Source organism: Cherax quadricarinatus, chromosome 4, assembly GCF_038502225.1.
Source record: "Cherax quadricarinatus isolate ZL_2023a chromosome 4, ASM3850222v1, whole genome shotgun sequence".
Lineage (NCBI taxonomy): Eukaryota > Metazoa > Arthropoda > Malacostraca > Decapoda > Parastacidae > Cherax > Cherax quadricarinatus.
Window position 1 is genome coordinate 12,930,028 of NC_091295.1, and position 14,017 is coordinate 12,944,044.

The 14,017-nt window shown below is 40.3% G+C and overlaps 1 protein-coding gene across 2 annotated transcripts in view; it reads right to left on the bottom strand.

Moving 5' to 3' along the window:
* hob (bridge-like lipid transfer protein family member hobbit) overlaps positions 1-14,017 on the bottom strand; it is a 238,733-nt gene that overhangs the window by 51,872 nt on the left and 172,844 nt on the right. For both annotated transcript variants that reach the window (XM_053770361.2, XM_070094472.1), the window contains 2 exons: positions 13,456-13,557; positions 4,348-4,450 (listed from right to left, as the gene is read on the bottom strand). In XM_053770361.2, the coding sequence (XP_053626336.2) occupies positions 4,348-4,450; positions 13,456-13,557 (205 nt within the window). The remainder of the gene's footprint in view (positions 1-4,347; positions 4,451-13,455; positions 13,558-14,017) is intronic.

Here is a 14,017-nt window from a genome sequence, read left to right on the forward strand (position 1 = left end):
TACATAATCTAATAAATTACTTTCATTACGTGCTACATCATACCTTGTATATTTACTTATCCTCTTTTTCATAAAATATGTATTACTTATTACCAAATTTCTTTCTACACATAGCTCAATTAAAGGCTCCCCATTTACATTTACCCCTGGCACCCCAAATTTACCTACTACTCCCTCCATAACATTTTTACCCACTTTAGCATTGAAATCCCCAACCACCATTACTCTCACACTTGATTCAAAACTCCCCACGCATTCACTCAACATTTCCCAAAATCTCTCTCTCTCCTCTACACTTCTCTCTTCTCCAGGTGCATACACGCTTATTATAACCCACTTTTCACATCCAATCTTTATTTTACTCCACATAATCCTTGAATTAATACATTTATAGTCCCTCTTTTCCTGCCATAGCTTATCCTTCAACATTATTGCTACTCCTTCTTTAGCTCTAACTCTATTTGAAACCCCTGACCTAATCCCATTTATTCCTCTCCACTGAAACTCTCCCATCCCCTTCAGCTTTGTTTCACTTAAAGCCAGGACATCCAGCTTCTTCTCATTCATAACATCCACAATCATCTCTTTCTTATCATCTGCACAACATCCACGCACATTCAGACTTCCCACTTTGACAATTTTCTTCTTCTTATTCTTTTTAGTAATCTTTACAGGAAAAGGGGTTACTAGCCCATTGTTCCCGGCATTTTAGTTGACTTTTACAACACGCATGGCTTACGGAGGAAAGATTCTTATTCCACTTCCCCATGGATATAAAAGGAAAATTAATAAGACCAAGAACTATTAAGATAAAATCAAAGAAAACTCAGATGAGTGTGTATAAATAAATGTGTACATGTATGTGTAGTGTGACCTAAGTGTAAGTAGAAGTAGCAAGACATGCCTGTAATCTTGCATATTTATGAGACAGACAAAAGACATCAGCAATCCTACCATCATGTAAAACAATCACAGGCTTTCGTTTTACACTCACCTGGCAGGACGGTAGTACATCCCTGGGTGGTTGCTGTCTACCAACCTACTACCTATGTAAGTATTGCCTCACAAAATATATGCTAATAGCATTAAATATTAATGATGCAACAATACTACACAAAATTCATAAATGAATGAACCAATTAACTATAGAAAATAGGTAATGTTTTAATTAGTATGGAGCATGCATTGTTATGTAAAACTAATGTACTGTTGACAAAATGAAGAGTCATGAGGCAAGTTCTTTTTTAATACTCAAGGTTGGAAATTTTATTTTAAAACCTGTGAGGTGTTATCGCTACCTCAGTCCATATCAAAGCCTGGACTCAGTCACATTGATGTATTTTGTATACCATTCTTAGCATGAAATTCAAAATAGTTCGGTAACACCTGGGCAATGTAGGTACAGCCTCTCCTCACCTAGCAACATACTCATTTACTGATGACTCGGACTTACGACGGGCTCTCTGACCGGTATGCATACCTAAATAATGTATATTAGTGCCGATTTCCCTTATTCTGTTTATTTCAATATACAGTAAACTACTATATAAACATTTAAAAATATACCAGAAATGTTATAAATGGTGCAAAGGTGACATGAAAACAATATCAAAGATGGTCGACACAAACTCACTACCATTATAGTATGTTCCTCACTTAGCGATGAATCTGCTTAACGACGTGGTCTTAAAAACGGAACTCCATTGTTATCCCTTTGACTGTTTTGGTCGTATATATATGTCTTACGAGCCAGTGTTTCGGACGTACCATTTTTTTTTTTTTTTTATCACACTGGCCGATTCCCACCAAGGCAGGGTGGCCCGAAAAAGAAAAACTTTCACCATCATTCACTTCATCACTGTCTTGCCAGAAGGGTGCTTCACACTACAGTTTTTAAACTGAAACATTACCACCCCTCCTTCAGAGTGCAGGCACTGTGCTTCCCATCTCCAGGACTCAAGTCTGGCCTGCTGGTTTCCCTGAACCCCTTCATAAATGTTACTTTGCTCACACTCCAACAGCACGTCAAGTATTAAAAACCATTCGTCTCCATTCACTCCTATCAAACATGCTCACGCACGCCTGCTGGAAGTCCAAGCCCCTCGCACACAAAACCTCCTTTACCCCATCCCTCCAACCTTTCCTAGGCCGACCCCTACCCTGCCTTCCTTCCACTACAGACTGATACACTCTTGAAGTCATTCTGTTTCGCTCCATTCTCTCTACATGTTCGAACCACCTCAACAACCCTTCCTCAGCCCTCTGGACAACAGTTTTGGTAATCCCGCACCTCCTCCTAACTTCCAAACTACGAATTCTCTGCATTATATTCACACCACACATTGCCCTCAGACATGACATCTCCACTGCCTCCAGCCTTCTCCTCGCTGCAACATTCATCACCCATGCTTCACACCCATATAAGAGTGTTGGTAAAACTATACTCTCATACATTCCCCTCTTTGCCTCCAAGGACAAAGTTCTTTGTCTCCACAGACTCCTAAGTGCACCACTCACCCTTTTCCCCTCATCAATTCTATGATTCACCTCATCCTTCACAGACCTATCCGCTGACACGTCCACTCCCAAATATCTGAATACATTCACCTCCTCCATACTCTCTCCCTCCAATCTGATATCCAATCTTTCATCACCTAATATTTTTGTTATCCTCATAGCCTTACTCTTTCCTGTATTCACTTTTAATTTTCTTCTTTTGCACACCCTACCAAATTCATCCACCAATCTCTGCAACTTCTCTTCAGAATCTCCCAAGAGCACAATGTCATCAGCAAAGAGCAACTGTGACAACTCCCACTTTATGTGTGATTCTTTATCTTTTAACTCCACGCCTCTTGTCAAGACCCTCGCATTTACTTCTCTTACAACCCCATCTATAAATATATTAAACAACAACGGTGACATCACACATCCTTGTCTAAGGCCTACTTTTACTGGGAAATAATTTCCCTCTTTCCTATGTACTCTAACTTGAGCCTCACTATCCTCGTAAAAACTCTTCACTGCTTTCAGTAACCTACCTCCTACACCATACACCTGCAACATCTGCCACATTGCCCCCCTATCCACCCTGTCATACGCCTTTTCCAAATCCATAAATGCCACAAAGACCTCTTTAGCCTTATCTAAATACTGTTCACTTATATGTTTCACTGTAAACACCTGGTCCACACACCCCCTACCTTTCCTAAAGCCTCCTTGTTCATCCGCTATCCTATTCTCAGTCTTACTTTTAATTCTTTCAATAATAACTCTACCATACACTTTACCAGGTATACTCAACAGACTTATCCCCCTATAATTTTTGCACTCTCTTTTGTCCCCTTTGCCTTTATACTAAATAATGATCCAATATATCAGTTGACCCTCCTTAAATATATACATCCTGAAGCCTACCCATCAACCTTTTATCCACCAATATATAATCTAACAAACCACTTTCATTACGTGGTATATCATACCTTGTAAAATATTTTTTTTTTATTAACACACTGGCCGATTCCCACCAAGGCAGGGTGGCCCGAAAAAGAAAAACTTTCACCGTCATTCACTCCATCACTGTCTTGCCAGAAGGGTGCTTTACCCTACAGTTTTTAAACTGCAACATTAACACCCCTCCTTCAGAGTGCAGGCAATGTACTTCCCATCTCCAGGACTCAAGTCCGGCCTGCCGGTTTCCCTGAACCCCTTCATAAATGTTACTTTGCTCACATTCTAACAGCACGTCAAGTATTAAAAACCATTTGTAAAATAATGCATGTATAATAAAATAAAATAATGCATCTATATAATCCTTGAGAGTAACATGTTTTATTTTTACATGGACTGTATACTAATTTTATTAAAAAAATGTAAATACATTGCCCTGGTCATAGTCAAATATAAAAAATAACATTTATCTTTACTGTATACTAAAAGTATACTATAAAGAAACACTGAAGCTACACTATAAAGAAACACTGAAAGTATACTGTAAATTATTATTATTATAATCATGGGGGAGCGCTAAACCTGTAGGATTATACAGCACATGGGGGGGGGGGAGGAGATGGAAGGTATTCAGGCTCAATTCAGGGAACCAGAGCACAGATCTAATTCCCTAGATCAAGAGCCCCTTACCAGCATCAAGGAACCTCCATTGAGGGGGGGGGGTATACTGTAAAGAAACACTGTAGATAGTAAAAATAAGAGGGATTATCTACCTCTAATCATGTTTCCATGCAACTAATATACACCTGCATTCTTTATCAAAACTGGTACATATCACACAAATTGGTTTAAAAAAGCTGAAAAATAAGCTTTGTTGATTCATGAGTGAGTACTTACTCAGCCACCTCTTATGAATAACATCATCTGTTGTACAAGCTTTGACTCCATGTAAAGTTTGATCTCTGGGTTCTGTGTTTGAACAGTCCTCACTGAACGCCACCTGAAAACCCAGACAACAATGAAGTGCAAAGCCATTACAGAATCACTGATTTAACAAATTTATATGCTTGTTTCTGTAACTCACAGGAGAAGCAATTTCCATCCAATTTTATAAAACAGACATATGCAGGAAAACAAAAGCTTGCAAAAACAGCAGAAACAATAAAAGTATGATGTTTATTTAGTCACAGGTACACGTAAGTACAATTATCATACACAGAGTAAATTACCTAGGATAACCCAAAAAAGCCAGACAAAGTAACTTATTTCCATTGGGGTGTTAAAGAAAATGCATTAGAACTAGAATAAATTTTGGACTTTAAATCTGATGGGAAATATGGCAATTTCCCATCCGCCTATCAGTAATAAAGTCTTCTTAACCCTTTGACTGTCACAACCCCCAATCCTGAGGTGTCTCCTGGTGTCACAAAATTTAACCCTTTCACTGTCGCGGCCGTATATATACGTTTTACGAGGTGCCGTGTTTGACGTATATATACTCATAAATTCTAGCGGCTTCAAATCAAGCAGGAGAAAGCTGGTAGGCCCACATGTGAGAGAATGCGTCTGTGTGGTCAGTGTGCACCATATAAAAAAAATCCTGGAGCACGCAGTGCATAATGAGAAAAAAAAAACTCCGACCGTTTTTTTTAATTAAAATGCCGACTTTGTGGTCTATTTTCGTATAGTATTTATGGTTGTATTCTCGTTTTCTTGGTCTCATTTGATAGAATGGAAAACATATTACAGAAATAGAGGTGATTTTGATTGATTTTACTATAAAAAGAACCTAGAAATGGAGCTCAAAGTAGGGGAAATGTTTGATTTTTGCCAATGTTCAAAAGTAAACAAATGATGCCATTGTCCAATAAATGTCCAACTAGCCATTCTAATATGCAGACATGAATGGGTTGATGTTATTTATACAGTTATTACAGCATTGCAGTAGTCTGCATAATAGTAAGTCTAATATTTTTTGTTTGAATAAAAATTCAAAATAGAAAGCAAGAGTAATATCAGAAGGGCCTGGAGACGTGACTGATGAACAAAGAAAATGTTATTTTAGAGCCAGGAATGTCTGCATTGTTCATTCTGGACCTTATTTTGAAATTGTCATATTTTTTAGTTTTCGTGAAATTGGCCAAATTGCAAATTTCTGACCACATTATTAGGTAGTTGAAATCAGTAAATGGGCAGTTTCTTGTATTCAATCGATAGAAAAAATGAAGTTCTAAAGAAATAGCTATGAGTTTGGGCGACTGGAACAATGGAATTAGCCGAAAATAGGGCTCAAAGTGGGCGAAATCGCCGATTTGTAAACAGCGCCGAGGTCGCTAACTTCGCGAGAGCATAATTCCGTCAGTTTTCCATCAAATTTCGTTTTTTTTGGTGTCATTACAATCGGGAAAAGATTCTCTATCATTTCATAAGAAAAAATATTTTTTTTTTTTTTTAAATTTTGCGACACCAGGAGACACCTCAGGATTGGGGGTTGCGACAGTCAAAGGGTTAAAAAAAAAAAATTATTTTTTCTTATGAAATGATAGAGAATCTTTTCCCGATTGTAATGACACCAAAAAAACGAAATTTGATGGAAAACTGACGGAATTATGCTCTCGCGAAGTTAGCGACCTCGACGATATTTACAAATCGGCGATTTCGCCCACTTTGAGCCCTATTTTCGGCTAATTCCATTGTTCCAGTCGACCAAACTCATAGCTATTTCTTTAGAACTCCATTTTTTCTATCGATTGAGTACAAGAAACTGCCCATTTACCGATTTCAACTACCCAATAATGTCTCAGAAATTTGCAATTTGGCCAATTTCATGAAAATTAAAAAATATCTCAGTTTCAAAATAAGGTTCAGAATGAACAATGCAGACATTCCTGGCTCTAAAATAACATTTTCTTTGTTCATCAGTCATGTCTCCAGGCCCCTCTGATATTACTCTTGCTTTCTATTTTGAATTTTTATTAAAAAAAAAATAGAAGACTTACTATTATGCAGACATCTGCAATACTGTAATAATTGTATAAATAACATCAACCCATTCATGACTGCATATTAGAATGGCTAGTTGGACATTTATTGGACAATGACATCATTTGTTTACTTTTGAACAATGGCAAAAATCAAACATTTTCCCTACTTTGAGCTCCATTTCCAGGTTCTTTTTATAGTAAAATCAATCAAAATCACCTCTACTTCTGTTATATGTTTTCCATTCTATCAAATGAGACCAAGAAAATGAGAATACAACCATAAATACTATACGAAAATAGACCACAAAGTCGGCATTTTAATTAAAAAAAAATGGTTGGAGTTTTTTTTTTCTCATTATGCACTACGTGCTCCAGGATTTTTTTTGTATGGTGCACACTGACCACACAGACCCATTCTCTCACATGTGGGCCTACCAGCTTTCTCCTGCTTGATTTGAAGCCGCTAGAATTTATGAGTATATATACGTCAAACACGGTACCTCGTAAGACGTATATATACGGCCGCGACAGTCAAAGGGTTAATTACTACAGGTCCACCATCACAAATCCGGCAATTGTAGACAGCCTGTACTGTCTGCACAGACAGCCCATGCTGTCTGCCAGCTTAGTTCATATTTCGCGTCATGCTGGTGCTGCCACCTATAGGCCTTGCCACTTCAGTATGCCCAGACTTGCCTCGCTCTCACTCACACAGCGGCCTAGCAGGAAGACACAAGAAACCCCCAGCTCTCTCTCGTGGGCATGGCCCTCCCGGGCCATGGGCACAACACAAGCCTGTGTACCCACCACTACTTAAGAATAAAGTAAGAAGCCTCCGAAGAAGTATATCATTCACACCCCGCTTACAGACTACCAAACAAATTCGTTATAAATGGTGACAGCGGTGCTTGCAGCAGTTGTGTTTGCCTGGAGAGAGGGAGGAAGAGGTATGAAGTCATCTTCACTTCATCATCCCATACAAGAAGCATCCGTCTCTCAACGAGTTATCCTGATGTCGTGTCTGCACTTTTGAGCATCCAGACACAGGTACTAGCAGGATCCAGCCGAAATTTGTCGAAAGTCTTCGAGAATTGTGAGTGGCGTCACAGTGACCCCACGCTACAGTGACTCCACGCTACAGTGTCCCACGCTGTTTCTCAAGTCACGTGTTCAGCGTCACTTGTATGTTGCTGTTGTTGTTCAGCTCAGCACAGCTGTTTCAGCAAGCCAGAGGTGAGTTTTGTGGTGATTACTGCATCCAGTGTGTTTCCCTGTGTTTGTGGGTGGGAGGAGGAGAGACCGCCAGATGCTCCCTCGCCATACACTCACCCACGCTCCTCGTTCACCCGTCTACCACACTACCATACACTCACCACTGCCCACTCCCTCTGCTGTGTTTTCTGCTGTTTTTCGTGTGAATTCTTTGCCAGTGCTGTGTATCCGAGTGCCCAAGGCCACTCGAAGCTGCGTGGATCAGCATGCCACGTAGATCACGACACCACGTGGATCGACACCACGTTGGGTGTGGCCGATGTCACGTAGACCTACAAAGCCACGTGAGTTACCAGATGTCCCAGGCCACATGCTGTGGTCTGCTGCCCGCATCACATTGACGTCACCTCACGATGTCTGCCTGATGTCACCTCATGATGTCTCCCTGACGTCACCTCGAGATGTCTGCTGACGTCACAGCCCTGCTGACGTCACCTCGCGACATCACGCCTGACATCACATGATGTCACCATCGAGTGTTCAGTAATTATTTCAGTATTGTAGAGAAGATTGAGAGAAAATATATGTCGTGTGTTAATTAATTCCTCTTAGTCAGTGTTCTCACACATTTTAGTATATGTCTTAGTGTCAGTTTTGTGCACAGAAAAGCATCATTTGCTAGTTAAGCCATGTTGTACCGTATGTACAGCGGTGTGTTTTTAAAGTTTCCGTGTGTCCAGTGAGGTCTGGGCCAGCCAGACCTGAGTAGCACCACTGTGTTAAGTCACCCGTGTGACCAGTGTGTTTGACAGCTGATTACTCAGCCCTGAGCATACGAGCCCTCTTGTACAGAAAGCTTTTATGCTTGTCGCTCGTGATGTTCTGCAGAATCGTACCTGCTACGATTCCCATCGAGATTTGTTTCACTTCACCTCCAGACCGTCAGAGTGCAGTTATATGTAGAGAAACAAGTCTGGGGACGCTTAGGCTAACCTCTGCTATAACTCCAACTGTCGAGAGATGATACTCGTCAAGCCGCAGCCAGGCCTGTCGGCAGGCGCTGTGTCAGCCTCGTGTCACAAGCTTCAGTGAGCAGCCTGCACAAAGATGATGTCACTTTGACTGCTAGCTCGCTCACTGCAGTCTGGTGTATGATGTTACGGTTCCCAGATGTTTCGCCCAGTCGTCTCTGCCACGACTCGCTCCACAACTCGCTCCACGCTCGCCGGCAGTGACAGCCCAGCGACAGTACCAGTTGAGAAGTGTCCTTCTGAGTCGCTTGCCAGAAGTCCTGCACAGTTACCGAGTTTTGTCGACGCCTCACTCGAGGGCCCCAGCATGTTGTGCCCCAGGTTGAGTGAAAACCTGCAGCGACTCCTACGATGTCTGCTTCACTGTTCCAGAGGAGACCGTAACCTGTTACGTCACAGCTCAGCCGCAGCGATGTCTCCCGTGTTGTAGTATCTGTCCAGACGCAGGAAGGCGTGCAGTGATGCCCTTCGACGCACACTGCCTTTGACCACGATGTTTAGCACACCCCACATGTTTTTTCTTCCCTCCCTGTAGGAAGTTTTTTTTTCCATGCCCATATATGTATATATACAGTGGACCCCCGGTTAACGATTTTAATCCGTGCAAGAGGGGTAATTGTTATGCGAAATAATCGCTATGTGAATGAATTTTCCCCATAAGAAATAATGGAAATCAAATTAATCCGTGCAAGACACCCAAAAGTATGAAAAAAAAATTTTACCACATGAAATATACATTTTCCCACACACAAAGAGAAGGATACATGCACAATAGTAGAGTAGTACATGCACAGTATATATTGTGCATGTACTAGTCTACTAAATGAAGAATAAATGACACTTACCTTTATTGAAGATGCAGCAATGACTGATGAGACACTGTGTCCTGGGAGTGCCTTTTCCTCCTGAGTACTGTAGGTCCTGTTTGGCATTTTCTTCCAGAACAGGCCTTATCACACTGTGTATGCCACTACGATTCTTAAATCTCTCAAACCAACCTTTGCTGGCTTTAAATTCACCAATATGAGCACTAGTTCCAGGCATTTTTCCCTGTTCACCTGGGTGTTAGTCGACTTGTGTGGGTTGCATCCTGGGAGACAAGATTAAGGACCCCAATGGAAATAAGTTAGACAGTCTTCGATGACACTGACTTTTTTGGGTTATCCTGGGTGGCAAATCCTCTGGGGTTAATTGTTTCTTGGTATTCTCAATAAGCCACACCAACAACGGTGCTACAGCAGCAGCAGCAGCTGACAGTGCAGCAGCAGCAGCAGCTGACAGTGCAGCAGCAGCAGCAGCTGTACCACCAATAGTAGCGATGGTTGATTGGGGTTTATTATACAACCTGGCCAGCTCGGAGACATGCACTCCACTTTCATACTTATCAATGATCTTTTTCTTCATCTCTATTGTAATTCTCACCCTTATTGCTGTAGGGTTGGCACTAGAAGCTTTCTTGGGGCCCATGGTCACTTATTTTCCAGAAAAAGCACCGAAAACACTGTAATAATACGAAATATTCCGATTGTATGCTTGGATGTTACCGCGGAGGCTGGCTGGTAAACAATGCCACCGGCGGAACATGTGAGCGTGGCTCAGGCCGCGTCTCGGACGAAAATCGGTAAGCGGGTTTTTAAGCGGTATGTGAGGCAAAATTTTTGCGATTAAAGTAAGCGGTATGCGAAATAATCGCTATGTGATGCCATCGTTATGCGGGGGTCCACTGTATGTTTTTATTTTGTGTTCTGTGCCCTGTTCCTACGAGAGAGAGACAGAGTTTCTTTTACTACCAGTATTGTCGCATCGGGATGACGCGCGGTAGGTGGCCGAGCGTATGTAGACAGCCTGTACTGTCTGCACAGACAGCCCTTGCTGTCTGCCAGCATCATGCTGGTGCTGCCACCTATAGGCCTTGCCACTTCAGTATGCCCAGACTTGCCTCTCTCTCACTCACACAGCGGCCTAGCAGCAAGACACAAGGCCTCCCAGCTCTCTCTCGTGGGATGGCCCTGCCCGGGCCATGGGTACACACACACAAGCCTGTGTAACCCACCTACGACTTAACAATAAAGTAAGAAGCCTCCGAAGACGTATCATTCACACCCCGCTACCAAAATAACCTCGTTATACAATCAGTTAATTGGTTCCTTCAGTTATTCGGCACTAATTTTGGCTAGCATAATTTCAAATTTCCAGGGTCGCCACACCAACCTGCTGGTACTGTTTGGTGGTGCTACTTGCTGCATAAGTCATTCCAATTTCTTTTTCTCCATTTATTGTTTTAACCTGCTTACTTTTAGCCCTAGCCATGGTTCCAATGAATAAAAGAAATGCTTCTCATTATGTAAAGCACCTACACAGTACATTATCCATTAAAGATAAGGTGGCTTTGAAGCCACTGTCGGTTGTCATGAACTCAGTCTCATGAAGCAGGAGAATATGCTTTATTATTACTCTAATATCAACACTACAGCTTATTTGCCTATCACAATTGATCTAATATGACATAAGAAACAATATAAATAACATAAAACATGTTAAGTACTCCAGAATGAATAATATTTGTCATAACACCGAGCAGTTCGATGGAGGTATGAAGAGGATATGGTATACATGTACCATTCTCCTATCCCTGTCTTGGGGCTTATATTAGAGAAAACGGAGTATAGCACAGGGCTTACTGTGATATACACTTGTACTGCACCATAAACCTGAAACAAAGAAGTTATTTTCTCTATATAGGTTATCACACATAGCAGCATATGTGTAGAGAACCTAGGATAACCCAAAAAAAGTCAACATGGCTTATTTTTAGTACCTGGCTTGGGTTAGCCATATATGATTTTTGGTAAATATTCGATTCCCAGCCAGGGTAGAAACATTAGGTGTGTTTCTTTACACCTGTTGTCTATGTTTACCCATCAGTAAATGAGTACCTGGGTGTTAGTCGACTAGTGTTATCCTGGGACACTGACCTAATTTTCTTGAAATACTCAGCATAACAAGCGGCTTTCTAAATAGCAGTATGTCACTGATGTCAGCAAGGCCTGTATACCTTGTACATGTACGTGTAGTAAATAAAGATATTATTATTATTATTATTATATTATTTTCTCAGTTATTTGTTGGGTTATCTTATTCAAACTTGGGCAATGTAAGATGGAAAGATAGTTCTTCACATACACCAAAAATGAAAGAAATCAGACTATAAATAGCGGAGTTCACTTCTCAGCCATTAGCGGCCGCTTAGCGGTATATTTTTGTATGGTTGTTATAGTTATATTCTCATTTTTTCCGTCTCATTTGATAGAATGAAAAATATATAACAGAAATAGATATGATTTTGATTGCTTTCATGACGAAAAGTACCTTGAAATTGCGCTCACAATAGCGAAAATGTTCTATTCTTTAGCGAAGCTCAAGAGTAAGCAAATGACGTCACCGTCCAATACCTGTCCGCCCGCCAGTCTAAATTCCAGTATGGAGTCAAGAATGGCTTGACATTATTTATACAATTATTACAATAATGCAGCAGTCTGCATAACAGTAAATCTTCTATTTTTTTGTGAATAAAAATTCCAAATGAAAAGCAAGAATAATGTAAGAGGGGCCTGTAGCCGTGACTAATGAACAGAGAAAATGTTATTTTAGTGCCAGGAATGTCTGCATTGTTTATTCTGGACCCTATTTTGAAATTGGCATCTGTTGAAATTTGTGTGAAATCGGCCAAATTGCCAATTTCTGACCACTTTATTGAGTAGTTGAAATAAGTGAATGGGCAGTTTCTTGTACTCAGTTGACAGACTAGAAGTAAATAAGTTTATTCAGGTATACACAAATACAGTTACATAGATTATCATATATATCAGTGTATGTATAGAGAACCTAGGATAACCCAGAGAAGTCAGACAAAGTGACTTGTTTCCAGTACCTGGCTTGGGCTTGCCATATACGATTTTTGGTAAATATTTTTTTTTCGTGGTTGTTTGTTGGGCTATCTCATTGAAACTTAGGCAATGTATGATGGAAAGATGCTTCTTAACGTACGACAAAAATAAAAAAGACGGACGATAAATAAGGGAGTTAACTTCTCAGCCATTAGCCGCCTCTTTGCAGTATATTTTCGTATGGTTTTTATGGTTGTATTCTCATTTTTTTAACTCATTTGATAGAATGGAAGATATATTACAGAAATAGACATGATTTTGAGTGCTTTCATGACGAAAAGTACCTTGAAATTGAGCTCAAAGTAGCGGAAATGTTCGATTTTGCCGATGTTCAATGAACTGTGTATGTCAAGTTGGTTAATTTTATTATGTGTATTCTAACCTAACCACTCTGTAATTCGGCAAACTCAGTAATCTGGCACACTACAGGTCCCAATGATGCCGGATTTGTGATGGAGGACCTGTATTTTATGATGATGCTGGATATACAAGTACAGTACAGTGGAACCACAGTACTTGAAGTTAATACATTCCAGAAGGCTGTTCAAGTGTTGATCCGTTCGAGTATCAAACAAATTCTTCCCATCCAATTTTCTTTTTGGTTGGCTGTTATCATTAATCTTCGTAGACGGCATGGTGACTTATTTATATAAATAATATAAGAAAACACCAAAAGATATGAAGAAACACAAAACAGTTTGCAGTGAAGTTCTGGCAGGTCGCGTTTGTTTGATCGAGTGCCGAGCTTTGTTTGAGTTCCAAGCTGTTTGAGTACCGAGGTTCCACTGTAAGTGAAATGACAGGTTTGGTAAACTGAAAACTGAAAATTACCTGATTGTTGTCTGCTTCTGCAATCAACTGCTGCAACATAGCCTGAGCATGACCTGACTGCAGCCGAGACATTGGTGATGGCGTTGATTGTACAGGGGGCACCTGAGGATGTTAAGAACAAAATTAAAATTATTTAACTCTTCATGAACATTATATCTATGAATACAATAGACAGAGCTAAAAATGGTAGAGAGAAAAGAGATGGAAGCGGAAAGCAAATTGTAAAGAATGAGAGGAATGTAAGCAAAAGGAATGTTACAATCAAGTATAGTAAATGTTGAAATTGGTCCAGTCAGATTTATATTTTATAGTTATTTTATATAGCAAATTTATGTGTAAATGAAGTACAATAATTTGAGTTCATCAAGGAAGAGGCACTCATGAAATAACAGAAATTCTAGATTAAGACTCATTTTTTGTTTCAGAAGCCATATCTTTTTGGTTATTGCTTTAACCTCCAGCTGGAGAAAGATTTGGATGTAGTAAATCCAGTGTAAATGATGATGAAAGTGTTTCTTCTTGCATCACCCTTCCTTGGTGGGAGATGGCCAGTGTTAAAAAA